The sequence below is a fragment of the Talpa europaea genome (assembly GCF_964194135.1).
Source record: "Talpa europaea genome assembly, chromosome: 10".
Taxonomy (NCBI): Eukaryota; Metazoa; Chordata; class Mammalia; order Eulipotyphla; family Talpidae; genus Talpa; species Talpa europaea.
Genome location: NC_140077.1, coordinates 45,669,475 through 45,687,205, shown reverse-complemented (window position 1 = coordinate 45,687,205; position 17,731 = coordinate 45,669,475). Strand labels below are relative to the sequence as shown.

Below are 17,731 nucleotides of genomic sequence, written 5' to 3'. Positions count from 1 at the left end.
AAATGGATTATTAGCTGTAGAAGCTACAAAAATATTTATTTCTTCTATTGATGTAAAAGGGACCTCTATCTCTAAAATTCCCTAGTATTATTAAAATGCCAGGATGGATAAAGAATACCAAATGCATTTAAAAATTGGGAAAGTTTTAAATTTTAAAGCATTTTTAGCACATTAAATTTCCAAGGTCTCATCTCATCCTTGTCTTAAGTCCTCAACCTGTATAGTCACATATTCTATGTCAGAGGAAGAAACTCAAAACCTTTTTTATTTATAGGTTCAAGTTATAAAACAAATGTACTATTCAATTTAACCCTTCAAAGACAAAATGTTAAATAGTTTTAAAATCTTCATTGTAAATAACTGTTTAACATAAAATAGAGGAGGTTGGGAAAGAAAGGAGGGAAGAGATGATCAACCTCAAGAAAATATACATTAAAACATCAAGAAAATTTTATATTCATCTTCTAACAAGTGGTGAAATTCTTCCCACTTTAATTCATCTCACTGCTAGTCACTTCCATCTTTTACCAAGTATATAAATAGGGAATATACAACATAATGAAGCAAGATTTGAAACAACCTAAATGCCCCAAAACAGATGAACGGATCAAGAAAATGTGGTACTTTTATTTCCAATAAAAACAATGGAATTTTATTAATAATAATGGAATATTATTCAGCAAAAAAAAAGATAACCTCATGCCATCTGTGGCAACATGGATGGTGCTGGAAGGTATTATGCTAAGTCAGAAGGAGAAAGATAAAATCTGGATAGTTTCACTTAGAAGGTGGTATACAGAGAAACGAAATCAAGGTCAGACAAAGACAAACCTTGAAAGCTGACTATAGATCTGAGAAAATCCAGGAGGGGTGCAGGGGTGAAGGTAGAGCAGGAGGGGTGAAAAAGGGTGGGAAGATGAGCACAGGGGACTATGGTAAAGGACTGTGAGTGCCTTGGTGATGGGAAAACTATGGTGATCACAAACCTGAGGGGAGAAATCCTATACTGTCAAAAATTAACAAGGATGTAGAAAAAAGATACTTCATTAAAAAATAAATTATAAAAAAATAAGCACAAAGGTAAATGTTATTTGTAAGTTCAGGAAAAAAAAAACCTCTAGTGAGAGAGAAAAAAAAAGATTTGAAGCAAATAAACATTTTATCAAGTAAACTAGCATAACTATATATAAAGAAAGTATATTTATGTAATGAAACAGGTTTGAATAACTTTTAGATATAAACTGATGAAAAGTTAAATTATTCCATTTTCATTCAAATATATATAAGTAGACCTCATAAGAATTTTCATGTTATATACAACAGTCTTTTTGATAGGTGACAGATGTATTTTGCAAGACAGAACACAAAGGTATAAAATACACCCCAAGATTACTAAATATAAGCAAGTTTCAAATATTTACTTCTTAAAACATCAAAGCAACAACTAAACACTCTAAAATCAGATTAGTTTATACAATAGTTTACCTGCATTTGTAAGACTGCATCTGTTTGTAATAGAGTAGTTTTTGCTTGGGCATCAAATACAAATGGATATGTACAGATTGTAACAGGGATATCTGCCAACTGAAAATAAAAAAATTCATTAGTTCAAATTGGTTTGTGATATATTTCTTGTATGTACTATCATTTCTTTTAAGGTTCATCACTTTTGGTTTACACATTTGTGTATTTATTCCAGGTATTATTTATAAACACTGTGCTTATTTCTAAATATAGAATTTTTACTAATAATCTGACCAGGCATTGACAATCCCAATTTCCAATTTGGGAGGGAATTGTGTATTTGAGAGCCCATGAAATTGTAACTTCCAAGTATATTTTGTCTAGCACATATTAATTCTAAGTTACAATGATTTATGTTACAACTTTATTGTAAAATTGGGGAATCCTACATCACATTCAGTGCCCAATTTTTTTATGTTTTTAAAACTATCAACTGAGGCCTAAAATAAGTAATATGTTTATTCATTCATTCAAGAAATACTGCACACCACTAAGGTGCCAACATTATGAGCTCAACAATATGTTCATTAATTTGTCATACAAAATAAGCACCACTGATAATACTCTCTGTCTAATTTTTAAGGTGGTAAAACTTCTTTTTTATTACCATTACTGGTCATTAGTCACCTTACAGACAACTGTTTATCTAAGCAGGTAATGCAGTGATAAGAGTGCCAAGTAACAGTGCAGAAGATACAAAAAGCTATGAATTGCCAGGCAGAGTCTCACAATTAGAGGATATATTCCGACCATATACCCAACAAGGATTAATGCTTTTAAGCCAGTCATGCAATAATTTTGTGCCAACCCTGATACAGAACCCCTGCATTAAGGCCTTCAGTGCAGACTCAAAACATGAAACAACTCTCCTTTTTAAGGACTTAGGAGTTCTCTACATTTTGAATCTGCATCTTTATACATCACTATGCATTACTTCATTCTGTATTTCAGTCTTCATTTAGCCTGGGCAGGGGAATACACATGGTTTAAATATATTAAGTTACTATGTTCTCAAGAGTTATTTTTTCACAACAAACATTCCCAGTTTTCTAGTCACCCTGAAAGTAATAGAGTTTCCAGCTAGCTATTGATGGCATAAATCATTTTACTACTAAAACTCAAATAGACTGAAATATTTCTGAAGACTCCTATAGTTCCAAAAACTCTATGATTTTAGAATTTTATGTGCTGCTTATATTTGAGGAAGCAAAAATGTTAGCTCTATAATTTAAAGCTAACTCTGCAGGCCTTGTTGGTTCAAGTGCTGGGGAAAAGGCAAAGAAAAGCAAAACAACGAAACCAAAATTCCATAAATGAGTAAAAGTAGTAGTATAATACCGCCATGGATTGAAAAGATGGTTTAGAGTTATTGATTATGTAAGCCAAAGTGCTAGAACATAATAGATACTACATGTGAAAAAGTGAGGAAGGTCATCATACTGACAGGGTTTTAAAATCTGCTGTTTTATATTCTGATAACACATTAAAATTTTATAGTGGGAAACATAGGAGGATAGGAACTATTTTATAACAAATATTGTTGAAAGGCATCATACAGGTATAAAGTTAACTAAAAAAATTTTTTTCTTCGGAAAATTCCTCTGAAATGTTATACACAACAATCTACTTACTCATTTTAAAAGTGATCATATGTATTCATATTTTTCAAGTCACACAAAAGAGAAACCTTTGGTTTTCCTATCACTTAAGACAATATGGAGTATATTTTACTTTTAACATACTTTATTACACCAAACTTACCTCTGTTAATCCATGGTTGACATCCTAAGACAGCAATGCAGAATGTAACAATAATGAGGAAAGAGTAAGATTAGTGTACAAATTTAACTATTTCTATTCAAAGTAGCATTTAATATATTATGCTACAGCAGAATACTAAATTAATGAATTATACCAAAACATAGCTACAACAAAATTTACCCTTTCTACATGCACCTTATTTTTGTTATATACATAAGACCTTTGTTTCAAGTACCTGATAATCATAAAATTTTTGAGGTTTGAACATGACAAATTCGGTTTCAGCAACTAAGCACTCCACTCGCAAAATTTAGGTAGGATAGAAAATTAACCCTTTATTTGGTCTTGAAAAAATAATTTTTTTAAGAATTGTTAATTTAAGATTTATTTATGCATACAAGATTTATGCATACAAGATTTATTTATTTATGCATATAAGAGCTGAGATATAGGCCAGAGATGTGGGGGGTGAGAGGATCCACCAAAGAGAGAGTGGGGAACAGAACAGGCAGATTGACTGAAATACACTGCTGAGGGGAGCAGCAGGCGAGACAGGAGAGGTCTGCCTTGTCATGTGGGTTCCTGCCTGGCCAGCCGGGAATCGAACTTGTGCTGCAGAGGCTGTGGAGTGCTTCATAGTGTGGTGCTTAATCCCTTGCGCCATCAGGGAGGCTCTTGAAAAAATAATTTTATGGCTCAGTTTCCTACCTGGAAAAATTAAAATACTCCTCACACTGTAAGACTAGATTAAGCCTGACAGAAGGTTTGCAAGTGTCTAGTAGGGGCCTACTTGGTGGCACAAGTGGTTTAGTGTCAGCTCTATGAAGCTATCTAGAGCCACTATTAGCACGAGTTTGATCCCCGGCGAGGGAGGTGACCTACATGGCACAGCAGACCTTTCCTGACTTGCCAGCTGCTCTCTCTGCAGTGTATTTTCAGTCTGTCTGTCTGTTCTGCTCCCCACTCCATCTCTAGTGAATCCTCTCGCCCTCTCCCCCCGCACCTCTGGCCTGCATCCCAGTTCTTATATGCATAAATAAATCTTAAAAAAAAAATATATTTTAAAAGTGTCTAGTAGATCAAAATCTATAAAGTGAGGAAAATAAGCCATAAATTGTTTTTATTCATCAAAACTAACCAGTGAAACATAAGGGATCTTATATTAAGGGCTCTTTAACAGCAATTATCTTAAAATGGAACAGGGCAGGGCAGGGTTTGGTAAATAAGAAAGACAAAAGGAAGACAGACACATTTATAATAGAAATAATGAAACCTTACTATTTCATTTAACAGAAAGGTAAACGTTCTTACAGAAAGCTTCCATATATTCTTACAATATAGACTCATGTAAAGTGATACAATCACCAAAAATGTTAATAAATTTGCAGATGGTAAACTGTATAGTGAGGAATTAATCTTACCCAAAGAGAGGTCTGGTTTTATCCTCAGCTACTGGGAGGCAGGTGATCTATAGGTCTTTGGAATGTCATACCTTACAAAAGTGTCTTTGCCTGAAGGGCTCTGGGTTTATGTGATTAGCAGTTCTGCCTCTAGAAGAACTGGGAGACTAAAGGTCAGTCACATGGACTGTATGTAATCAAGCCCTAATAAAAACTTTGGGAACTAAGAACTTGTAAAACATAAATGCTTTTAAGAAGAACAAGGGAGTTTTGAAAAGTAAAGATAAACTTTTCTGAGAAATACTATAGCTGTAAGTGAGCACAAATGTACTTAATTCTTTTTTTTTTTTAAAGATTTATTTATTTATTTATACAAGCACTGGGTACAGTCAGAAGCGTGGGAGGGTGAGAGAATCCACCAGAGCCAGAGCAGGGAGCAGAACAGGCAGAAGGACCGAACACTGCTGAGGGGAGCAGCGGGCGGCAGGAGAGGTCTGCACGCCATGTGGGACCCTCGCCCAGGGGCCGGGGATCAAACCGGCAGTGCAGAGGCTGCGGGCAGCTTCGCAGCCCAGCACTCAACTGCTGCGCCACCGGGAAGGCCCCTTAATTCATTTTATTAACTAAAAAAGAAACTCAGACTCAGAAAATACTGCTATTTTTTTCCCAAAGTTGGTCCTCCAATTTATTACATTAAATCTATCTTTCTAGTTTGCTGGTGAATATGTCATGTTGCTAGCTCAGCACTGTCCATAATTAAAGTAAAACATTACTCTTTGGAAGATATATAGTGATCATTTAAATAAAGCATAAATAATACTAAGACTTATGACTTACATATGTGGATAATATGATATCAAACTGTAAGAATTTCACGAATTACCAACTCTTTTTATAATATCTAGTTAGATCCGACATGTTTTACATAGGTATACAGTTCTTGAAATAAATATGCATTTAAAAACACTTAACTGAATCTTATAGTGATTCAAACAGGTAGACTCAGTGCAGAACTTTGTATAGTTCGAATTAGTCAGTTTTTACTAGATATATATTGATATGTATGTGAAGTAACTAAAAAAAAAGGAATTCAACTGAACAAAGTTTTATGCACCACAGCCAAAGCAGCTTGTACAGTGATAAGCAGGAATAGGAATTTCAAATAAAAATTTGAAAAAAGTAAAAGGAAAGAGACTAAAGGTTGGGAAAACAGAAGGGATGAGCTGAAAATTTAGGAATATCAGCAGTATGAAAGGCTATTATAAGGAATGCAAGGAATTTCACAGAATTAGTTTTTAATGTGTAGGGGGATAAGGTAACTGTACAACTAAGGAATTCCTAAAAACCTTGACCAGGAAAAAAAAAAGAATATCAACAGATTATATCATAAAGGTTAATAAAGGTAAACTAATTTCCCTGTAGTTTAGAGAAAGATACATACATATATATATATATATATATAGAGAGAGAGAGAGAGAGAGAGAGAGAGATGCACTATATAGACACAGTTCTATAATTCAAAGTGGACAGCCAGCCTTGGAGTCCACAGTAAATTAAGACCCTTATTATGGGCTATGGATTCTAAGATACACTAAAGCCTGCAATACAAATTAAAAATGAACAAACTCCCACTGCCATAATTTATTCAATATTGATTTATTTAATATCATCCATTCTATAAATGTAGAGAAAAGAAAAAGCATATTATTGAAAGAGTAGAAAGTAATAGAGGGCAATTCTCAAATGTAGCAACCATATAGCACAACTGGAGTGAATGACAAGCAAAGAAGAAAAGCCTAGAAAAAGGAAAGTGGTTTTCTACTGTCTCCTTATAAGAAAACAAAAGTACTGAAATAGCTCCTAAAGAAATTTGATACCACCACCACTATATACCCAGAGGAGTCTAGAGGATAAATACGCCACACTTAAAAGCATTCAAACTATAACTTCTATGCATAGCATTAAAATTATTGCCAAGTAAAAAATCCTATTAGACTGGCCTCTCTCCTAACTTGCACTAAATATAAGTAGTTTATGATCTGTAAAGAAATTCAGAGCTCAAAGGATATGTAATCTAACCCAAAGCGATTCAGGAAGATATTACTCTTCAGAATGTTACTCAAAACGGGTTTGCAGATGCCCAGGGAAGACATATTTTCAGGGGCCTATAATTACTCTGGAAAAGTTTTTAATGTTTTTATACCAATAATTTAAAATTTGCTTTAAAATCTAAAATTATAATAATCCATTTATAATCTTTGTATTATTATGGAACTCCAAGAGTTCCAATGGTTGTGACTATCATCAAACCAGTGCCACACAGGTCTCTATGTCCAGAATTTCATACATAAGTGATGTTTGATGAGTGAAGGCCAAATGAGCACCACATCACATTCTAAAAGCAAATGTTTTACTGTAGTTCAAATAAAGGGCAGCAAGAGAACAGACTTGTCACAGATCTCAGAATAGAGGTTACTCCGAAATTAAAGTCATTGTCAAAGCAGTCAGTAATAACAGCCACCATTTTACCAAACTTAACCATATATCAGGAATGTCCACAAAGAGCTATAATTAATCTTCTCAATAGCTCTATAAGATACATATTATTATCCCTAATTTACAGAAAAGGAATTAAGTTATTTCCCCAATAACATAGAGTGAATAAATGCTAAGGTGGGATTTGAACCCAGGTGTGTTTATGTTATATTCACTGTATTAACGTAGTGAGTGGGGATTCCTAATAAAACACAATCATCCTCCATGGTAAATTAGTATTAACTTGGTTTTTAAATATTGCTGTAATTTCTTAGTGTAATTTATATTTATAGATTTGCTATGGTTTTAGAGTTCTTTAAATGCTAAGCACCATGAAATTAGAATTAGTTTAATGCTAATATATATTTAAATAAAACAATCATAAATACATGTAAGTAAACACTGGGTTACTTAAACTGTTGCACTTTAAAGGTGTTAATGAAAATAGCTTAATTAAAGGAGTTAATATTTCAGTTCCAAAAACATTGCTGCTTAAAGACCTAAGATACCCGACATGGTGTGTCAAGGTATATATGCAAAGTCCACATTCTGAAGCATCAATTATTCTCAGTGGTAAATAATTTAAAATCCTTTTACATTTAAATGAAAATTTATTATGTCCAAAATCTGCATTCATTTAAAGATAAAATATGAAACTTCAAACAAGTTTTACCAAGAGAAATTAATGACTTCAAGTTATAGGTTTTTTTTCTCCTGCTCTTAGGGGTATCCTGGAAGAAGAGTTTGAAAAGCCTTGTCAAAGAGAGAGATTTAATTTTAAATAGGAAAGGAAATATTTATTCAAAAGATTCCTGAGGTCAAGTACTTTATTTGTTTTTTTTAATTTAAATTTTATTTTTATATTCCCCATACAATTACAACCCACTTATTTTGACCCCAATCCCTCCTTTCCCCGCCCCTCAACTCCCCATAGAGTGTCTCTGGTTCACAGTTGTTTTCTTTCTTATAGTTATTTTCTTTCTTATAGTTAAAAACCGTTGTCCTTTGACTTCAGCTTTTTTATTTCTCTTCAATGCAAAACTTCTTGCAATATTGCCTATCGTTTCTGGCCCATCAGATATTTTCTTAAGCATACTTTACCTTATACTGGCATAAATACGGTTATCAATAATCTTCATGTAACCAAATTCTTTGCTCAAGTCTACAGTTTTATTCTATTTTTCAGCAACATTCAACATGGTCCTTCATTTTTTTTTTTAAATCTTGGTTTCTATAACGGTCCCCTAAGTTTTCCTATCTCTTTTGCCCCTCCTTCTTAAACTCTCTTGTGGATTTCTCTCCTTTCCTTACCTAATTAGTATCTAACCATGAGCAATTCCTGTCCCTTTTACCTTCAAGAGATATTCCAAGTCCATTTCCCTCTTTCATCTATACAACTATTATGTAGTCAAACCCATCATTTTCCTCCATAAATCTACTAAAATGGTCTTCTAACTAGTCTCCCTCTTACTTTTGCTCTATTCTCCTCACTCCATTCTCCATATAACCAACAAAACAATCATTTAAAAATATAAATCACGTATATTTCCCCTGCTTACTTCCCTCCAATGGCTTATCAGAACACTTCAGATAAAACCCAAGTTCCACATCCTAATAGTACATTGAAGTAACTGCATTGTAAAATCATATGCTTCAGATTTGCATCAGTGTGTCTATATGCTGTTAATAAGTTCACTGCTAAACATTCAATTCTATCCTCGATACTATGGTCCCCTTTGTCTGGATTTACCCATCTTCGCTCCCAATTCCCTTGTGGTAACCACTAATTGGTCCCCTAGTCCAAAAGTTTATTTTTGTCTTATTAAACACATCTGGTTTTTCTATATGCCATAATACAAGTGAAAGCACAGGGATATCTCTTGCTCTGTGTGACTTATTTCACTAAGCATAATACTTTCTGGGTCCATTAATTTTGGTGCAAATAGTAGGACTTCATCTTTTTAAATAGCTGCATAGTATTTCATTGTGTATATATATCACATCTTCTTTATCCACTTGTTAGTCAGCGGGTACTTATGTTGTTTTCAGCTCTAGGCTACTGCAAATGAATGCTTCAATAAATGTGAAGGTGCATCCATCTCTTTGAATTAATATTTGTTATCTTTTGGGTAAATATCCAGAAGTGGGATATCTGGAAAATGTAAAATTTCTATTTTTAATTTTTTGAGGAATCTCCATACTGCTTTCGATAATAGCTGTATCACTTAATATTTTTACCAATACTGTAGAAGCATTTCCTTTTCTCTTCACCCTCTCCAACAGTTGTTACTTTTCATCTTATATATAATAATCATTTTCATAGGTGCAAGTGACATTGTTCTCTTGATTTGCATTTCTCTAATAAGAGGTGACAATCAACTTTTTATGCACCTGTGTTTCCACTGGAGAAGTGTCTATTCATATCCTCTGCCCATTTTTAAATCAGGTCTGGTGGTCGAGAACGCCACAATCAGGCTTTTTTTAATTGTATAGTTTTATTAGTTCTTTGTATATTTTGGATATTAATGCCTGGTTGGACATATGATGTGCAAATAGCTGCTTCATTGGATATGTTTACGTTTTGATGCACATTTTGTTATCTGTCAGAAACTTTTTAGTCTGATGTAATCCCACTTGTTTCTGCTGTGTTTACCTTGCCATTGGAGTGACGTCCCCAAACACACCTCCAAGGCTGATTTCAAGGTGCATATAGCCTATTTTTTAGATCTCTTTTATGGTTTCAGGTTTTGTACCTGAGTCTTTAATTCATTTTGAGGTCTTTTTGTGTGTAAACTGGTCTAGTTTCATTCTTTTGCATGTGACTTCAGTTATTCCAACATCATCTATTGAAGAAAATTTATTTGCTCCACTATAAGCTCTTGGCTCTTCTGTTGTAAATTAGTTGTCCAGATGCATGTGGTTTTATTTCTGGGCTGTCAATTATGATTCACTGATTTGTACAACTGTTTTTATTCCAATACCAAATTATTTTAAGTGCTATTGCTTTGCAGTATAGCTTGATGTTGGGGAGAATGTTACCTCCTTTTCTCATGAATGTTTTTGGTATTTGTGTTCTTGATTTTTAGTTCTATTTCTGTGAAGAATGTGGTTGGCTTTTTAATAGAAATTGTATTGACCCTGTATATTGCTTTAGATAATATAGGCATTTATTGATATTGATTCTTCCATGAGCGTGGAATACCTTTCCATACCTTTGTGTCTTCTACTATTTTCACCAACCTCTCATAATTTTCAGTGTAGTCTTTTATTTCCTTTGGTTAAATGTGTTGTGCCAATGACTTTCTTTAGCTTGTTAAAATTTGCTTTATATATATTTAGGTGTTGTTCTTTTAGATGCATATATGCTGAGAATTAAGCCTTCTTGTGGTATTGAGTCCTTTATTATATAATGTTTATCTTTGCCTCTTGCTATTTTTTTTGACTGGAAGTCTTTACATGCCAATGGAAAATTTAAAAAGGCAGAAACACTGAGGTAAGTAAAGTGTTTCTGCCTTTTTAAATTTTCCATTGGCATGTAAAGCCAGTTTCTATCCCATAACTTTGAGTCTGTTTGTCTTTATAACTTAAGTGAGTCTCTTGTAAGCAGCACATGCTACGTGGATATTTTTTTTCCTAATCCATCCACTCACTGTGTCTTTTAATTGGTGTATTCAATTCATTTTACATTAAGGGCGATTATTGATATATGAGGGCTTGCTACTGGCATTTTTTCAGTATTTTTCTGGTTCTATTTATTTCCTTGTTCAATTATTTGTGGACTTTCTTCTTTCCAATTTAGATAGAAGCGTTCCTTTTCAATAACTCCTGTAGAGGAGGTCTGGTGTTGGAAAATTCCTTCAGTTATTATTTGACTGGAAGGCTTTTTATTTCCCCATATTTGAAAGAGAGTCTTGCAGGTCATAGGATTCTTGGTTGGCAGTTTTAAATTGAAGTATTTTGAATAAGCCATTTTATTCTCCCCTGATTCATACAGTTTCTGCTGAGAAGTCTTAAGAAATCCTGATGGGAATACCTTTATAAGTTACCCACTTCTTCCCTGAACTGCTTTCAATAGTCTTCGTCTTGAGTTATTGATCATTTCATTACCATATATCTTGGTGTAGGTTTCACTGCATTTAAGTAACCTGGTATTCTGTTGGCGTCATAGACTTGTATAATCAGTTCCTTCTCCAGGTTTGAGAAGAAACAAACCAGTCTTTAGTACATTCTTATTTTAGCTCTTAATACTGTGCATGGTATTAGCTAATGTCTGCCTATGTCTAAAAATATTCAAAAATAACCACTTTCATAGTGTCTATTAGATATATTCCAGACAATTTTGGTGGAATTGATGAATAACAGAATGTCTAACAACAAGGGCATGGTGCTCTAAAAGGAATGGAAGGTTACTTACCCTACTACAACCATTACCTATATATATATATATATATATATATATATATATATATATATATATACTGTTTAAAATGCTTTTGGTTGGATGGATATTTTAATAATGTTAATTCTTCCCATCCATGAGCAGGGGATGTCTTCCCATTTCTTTGTCTTCTTCTATTTCTTTTAACAGTGTTTCATAATTTTCTTTGTATAGGTCTTTCACCTTTTTTGTTAGGTTTAGTCCCAAGTATTTGATTTATTTTGTTTCAATTATAAAAGGGATGGTATTCTTGATTTCTTCTTCTTCAGAATGATTGTTTGTGTACAGGAAGGCTACCGATTTTTGTGTGTTGATTTTGCATCCTGCTACTTTACTTAACTGGTAAACAAAATAAACAATCTAGTCAAGAAAAGGGCAGAAGAACTTAAAAGACATTTCTCCAAAGAGGAAATGCAAATGACCAGCAGGCATATGAAAAAATGTTCAACATCCCGTATAATCAGGGAAATGCAAGTTAAAACCACATTGAGATACTACCTTACACCAGTAAGAATGGCACATATCAAAAAAAATAAGCAACAACAAATGGTGGTGAGGATGTGGTGAAAAAGGAACTCTCCTACATTGCTGGTGGGGGTGCAAACCGGTCCAACTACTATGGAAAGCTCTCTGGAGGTTCCTCAGTCTACTATAAATGGAGCTACCATACGACCCAGCAATTTCACGACTAGAGATCTACCCGAAGGACACAAAAACAGTGATTCAAAAGAACACCTGTATCCCTATGTTTATTGCAACACTATTTACAATAGGTAAAACCTGGAAACAACCATATGCCCCCAAACAGATGACTGGATCAAGAAGATGTGGCATATATACACAATGGAATATTATTCAGCAATCAAAAAAGAGAAACTCATGCCATTTGCAACAACATGGATAGAACTAGAAGTAATTATGCTCAGTGAAATAAGCTGGAAGGAAAAAGAAAAATATCGCATGGTTTCACTTATAGCAGGAATATAGGGGAACCCATTAAAACATCAGTGTAAAAAAATAATAACAGTACAAAACACAACAAAGCAAAACCAGACAATTATAAATCAGAGACATACTGCAGGGGAGGAGGAAAGAGAGGGATCAGAGGGAGGGAGGGAAGGAGGAGCACAGAGGACTGAGGTGATGGTGCATGGTGCACTGGTGAAGGAAACTCTATGGGGACTACATCTGAGGGGGTGGGGAAAAGCAAACATGGTTTAAAAATGAACAATGATGTAAAAAATAAAAATAAAAAATTAATATAAAAAATAAAAATAAAATAGCTACCTGAGGGGTAGAAAATATGGCCTGAAGTATATAATAGTTAGCAAGTCATAGTATTAAACCTGATTATTTTATACCCAGTTACTTATCTATATATTAAATCTTGTGTGCCTAATATAAGTTATATGAGACTATATTGCTATTTTAATGCGACATTGTTTCTAATTAATAGCCACAAAGAAAGAAGTATGGACACATGTGAATACTGGGTAAAAATCTTGAACAAATGAAGAGCAAAAAGGGGAAAAATAAAAAATAGAATCAATTGTGTTAGGGCTGTCTTCTGGTAGTTCTCAAATACTGATATCACAATAGTAATACATGCTTAGTATTTCAGTATCAGTGACTCCAATATTTTCAACATCAGGCAAACAGATAAAAAAAAGTAATGAAAGTCAAAAATCCATCTAACATTTGCAGCTTTCTTTTAGAAAGTATAATATATTTATTTGGTCTGGCTTTGGCATAAGAATAGAATGTTTACTTATAAATAATGCAAAATATATAACTACTCCTCTGCCATGCAATGTGTTTTTATTCAGAAGTTAACTCTGAAAAAAATTAGTGTTTCTTTAGCATTAGAACAAACAATACATAAAAATGATACAATGAAATACAATAGGAAACCTACCATTCCATAGGCTTGTTGTTGGACCCAGTTGATATAATCATTCCTTATGTCTATCAATTCTTGTACTTCATGTATATAAAATTTATCATACTGTATAATCTGTCCTGTTTTCTCATTTACCTACAAAAAAATTAAAATGCAATTAACATTAAATTTTATCAAATCCTAAGATGGATACTGAGAAATATTTAAATACAAAATTACTTGATTCCTTAGCTAATTTTCTCTTCATAGAAAAAATAGTTTACCGAGTGCCTACTATGTGCAAATTTTAGTTGCTATGAGAAACATGAAGATTTTTAAGATGTGATGTCAATACCTCAAAATCCAGTAAAAAAGAGAAATATTTATATAACCACCATACAACATGACCACTAATGTAGGGGAGGAGGAGGGAGAGGGATACCACTATACAACATGTACCACTAAGGTATAGGCAATCTATATATAAAAACACAGATGCATGCACTAGAAATTATAAAGACCCTTTGGTTGAGGAATGAGAAATAAGAATGACAATGCTATTAAATGTCACTCTGGACTGGCATCTGATTAGAATAAGCTAAGAGATGACATTTTGGTAGATGTGGAAAAGAATACAAATTACCACTTTAAAAAGACTAACTACCAACAAGAAAACAAATCTTTACAGTGGAAAGCACTACCATAACTAAGTGATCAAACTACTACCGATACTAGAATAATGAAATAATATCTTCTGCAGATATAACGTAACAGGAAGTACAGATGTAATCTATGAAACAAAAAACTAAAACTTTAATGTGACTCTAACCGTGTCTCGATCTAAATTCCAATTTACAAAGAAATACAAGGTATAGAGAAAGAAAGTGAAACATCATCTTCAGGGAATAATCAGACAAATATTCTGATTATAAGGATTTTACAGGAAGTCTGGCCAGTCAGGACTCTCCAGAAAGCTAAGATAACAGGGATAAAAAGGTGGGGAAAAACAAAAGGGGTACTAGAGGTGGATATGCAGAGTACCTTGTATCAAATTAATCCTCCAGACAATAACAATTATAAAACCTGTATTTTAGATATATATAGTTATTTTAAATTGCTGGGCATCAACCAGAAGCAGGAACAGACACAATTTTTGAAAGAGAGCAAATGGAGAGCTACATATTTTTCCCATGGGAGTATTTCCAAATCAACATGAGGCAGAGGGGCACAGATTGAGCAGAAAACAACAATCTTACCAGACAGAGAAATCAGGTCAAAGTTTGGGACTACCAATGTAGCCAGCGATGAAGAAAAATATCATAAGCCCCACTGCCTGGGGCTTCCAGGCAGTGAAGCCCCAAAATCAGTATGCAAATTCCCTCATCTTTGGTCAACTCTTACACAGGATGGGGGGAGGGAAGAACCAAATCACCTCAGAATAAAGTAGCAACTAAGGCTACTCTTAGATTAGACTTTAAGACCAGCATTTTCGAAGGGAAAATACTCATTTCATAATGATAAAGGGATTGACTTATCAAGAAATTATAATAACCTTCAAAACAGTATTTTAAAGTACATGAGGGCACTTGAGAGGGCTGCCATCATAGTTGGAAATCTGAACATTCTATTTTTGGTAACTAATTTTTTTAAATAGAGAAAATCAATAAATATATTTGAACAACAATTTCAACCAAGTTGGTATCACTGTCACAGACATTCCACCCCATAACACATGTGGAATATAAATAAAATAGACCATATCTGGATCATAAACAAGTCTGAATAAACACAATTAAAGAATCCAAAATATACAATGTGTGATCTTTGACCACAATTAGAATTAAACTAAAAGTCAGTAACAAAAAGGTAATTGGAAAACCCTAATAACATTGACAAACAAAACACTTTAAAATTACCCCCAAGCATTTCCATCAGAGGGCTTAAGTCACAAGGTAATCAAGTGTCCTGAATTCCAAGGATGGACAAATACTTCCAAAGAGAAATGGGATGTCTGATATGGGTCTCCTATGGCAGAGCAAGAGGACAAGAACATTGTCATACAGGCCATGAAGAAGACATGAGCTGAAATTGTCAGAAATGGTGGTGCAAGAATTAGCTGTCGCTGTAAGCAAGAAACAGAGCCTGCTACCATGATTCTACTCAGGTAGAAAGCAAAAACTATAAGCAACTGGAGAAGGAGCAGAAACTCCATACTTTTTTCCTGGAGGAGGAAAAACTGTCAATCCATGAGAGGAAGAGGGAAAAGAATAGTCCTGAGCCCAGAATCTTGTGATCAGTAGGCCCTGAGTACCACTACTGGGGAAATGGAGGGTGGGGAAGATGGGGAAAGAATAGAAAGCACCACCCCTGAGGTTCAGGCACACATGATCTATCTAAGACTGAGGCCATATGTCATGATAATAAAGAACCTTTCCTGTGCTCTCTCCTTTACCAACCTTGAAATGAATGAGAAACTAGCAATACTAGTGGACCACTGAGGAGAGGCAACAGTGAGAAGGTAAATCCCTCTTAAAGAGCAGGCATGCAGAGTAGAGCACAAACACTGAGGAAAAATGGTTGACACTTCACTGCTGTCCCAATCACAACAGAAATTTGAGACTTCTGGTACAATAAAGGTAACTATAAGCGGGCCTCCCCGTGGCGCAGCGGTTGAGCGCTGGGTTGCGAAGCTGCCCGCGGCCACTGCGGCGCCGGTTCGATCCCCGGCTGCTCCCCGGCCACCGGAGGAGGGTCCCACATGGTGCGCAGACCTCTCCTGCCGCCCGCTGCTCCCCTCAGCAGTGTACCTCGGTCCTTCTGCCTGCTCTGCTCCCCGCTCTGGCTCTGGTGAATTCTCTCACCCTCCCGCGCTTCTGACTGTACCCAGTGCATGTATAAACAAAACAAACAAATAAATAAATAAATAAAACATGCCTCTATTTAAAAAAAAAAAAAAAAAAAAAGGTAACTATAAGCAAGCTAAAAACTTACTGCAGTTTAACACCTGACCGGACTAACTTAAAGCCCCACATTAACAGTAACACAGGAGAAGAGGTCGATTCATTGACAGACTTTAAAACTATTTACTTCAGTCTCTAATAACCAAAAATTATGAGACATTTCAAAAAGCAAATAAATAAATCAAAAACAAAGAAAAACCACACATAAAATGTTTAAAGACAAAGCAATCAACAGAATCAGACTCAGAGATGACTCAGCTGCTGAAACTACAAGACAGGGACTTTAGTAAAATATGTCAAACTTAGACCAAATAATACACAAAAAAAATCAAAATTTGTAGGATGCTGGTCAAACAGAACATAAGAAAATTTATAGCATTAACTTATCACATTATATAAAAGAAGATCTAAAGTCAATGATCTAAGTTTCTACTTTAAAAACCTAAAAAGGGATGATCAACTTAAAGATAAATGCAGTACAGGAAAGGAAATAAAGATGCAGAAATCAATGAAGGACAAAACAAAAAAGCTAGAGAAAAATTAGTGAAGAAAACCCATTGTATGCAAAGATCAACAAAACTGTTAAGTTTTTCTCTATCTAGACTAATCAAGGGGGAAAAAAAAGAAAGAAAAATCAAATCACCACTATCAGGAATGAAAAAAGGGGCTTTACCACATAGATACTACCAAAATTTACTCAAGGGGAAAAAAAAAAAAAAAAACCACCTGAATCTTACTAATTTTTTTTTTGGAAGAACTGTTTTAATTTCCACAAAAAAATCAGGCTAAGATGGTTTCACTAATGAATTCTAGCAAATATTTATGGTAGAAATAATGCCCCCCTTAAACTCAAAAAGTAGACACAGGGGGACCATTTCTTAATTCATTTTATGAACACAGAATAACCTTGATACTAAAAACTGATGACATATATGAAAAACAAAAATTACTAAAGCAAAAATCCTCATGAATATAAACCCTCAACAAAGTATTAGCAAATTAAATCCAACAATACATGGAAAGTATTGTAATGCCAAACTAGCCTTAATCCCAGGAATGCAAGATTGGCATAACATTCAAATATCAATGAATTTTTACTACACTTTAGGGAAAAAAATCATTTTCACCTTCAATAGATTCAGTCAAAAGCATAAAATAAAGTTCAATTCCCCTTCATAACAGATACTCTCAGCAAACCAGGAAGTTTCTTCAAACAGATAAAACCCACAAAAAA

General features: G+C 34.2%; 1 protein-coding gene across 4 annotated transcripts in view; it reads right to left on the bottom strand.

Moving 5' to 3' along the window:
• Positions 1–17,731, bottom strand: part of HERC4 (HECT and RLD domain containing E3 ubiquitin protein ligase 4) — a gene marked incomplete at both ends in the record, with an annotated part of 108,691 nt that overhangs the window by 22,739 nt on the left and 68,221 nt on the right. For 2 of the 4 annotated variants that reach the window (XM_084246206.1, XM_084246208.1), the window contains 3 exons: positions 1,486–1,584; positions 3,286–3,309; positions 13,574–13,693. In XM_084246206.1, the coding sequence (XP_084102332.1) occupies positions 1,486–1,584; positions 3,286–3,309; positions 13,574–13,693 (243 nt within the window). The remainder of the gene's footprint in view (positions 1–1,485; positions 1,585–3,285; positions 3,310–13,573; positions 13,694–17,731) is intronic. The other 2 variants (XM_084246207.1, XM_084246209.1) reach the window with 1 other exon arrangement.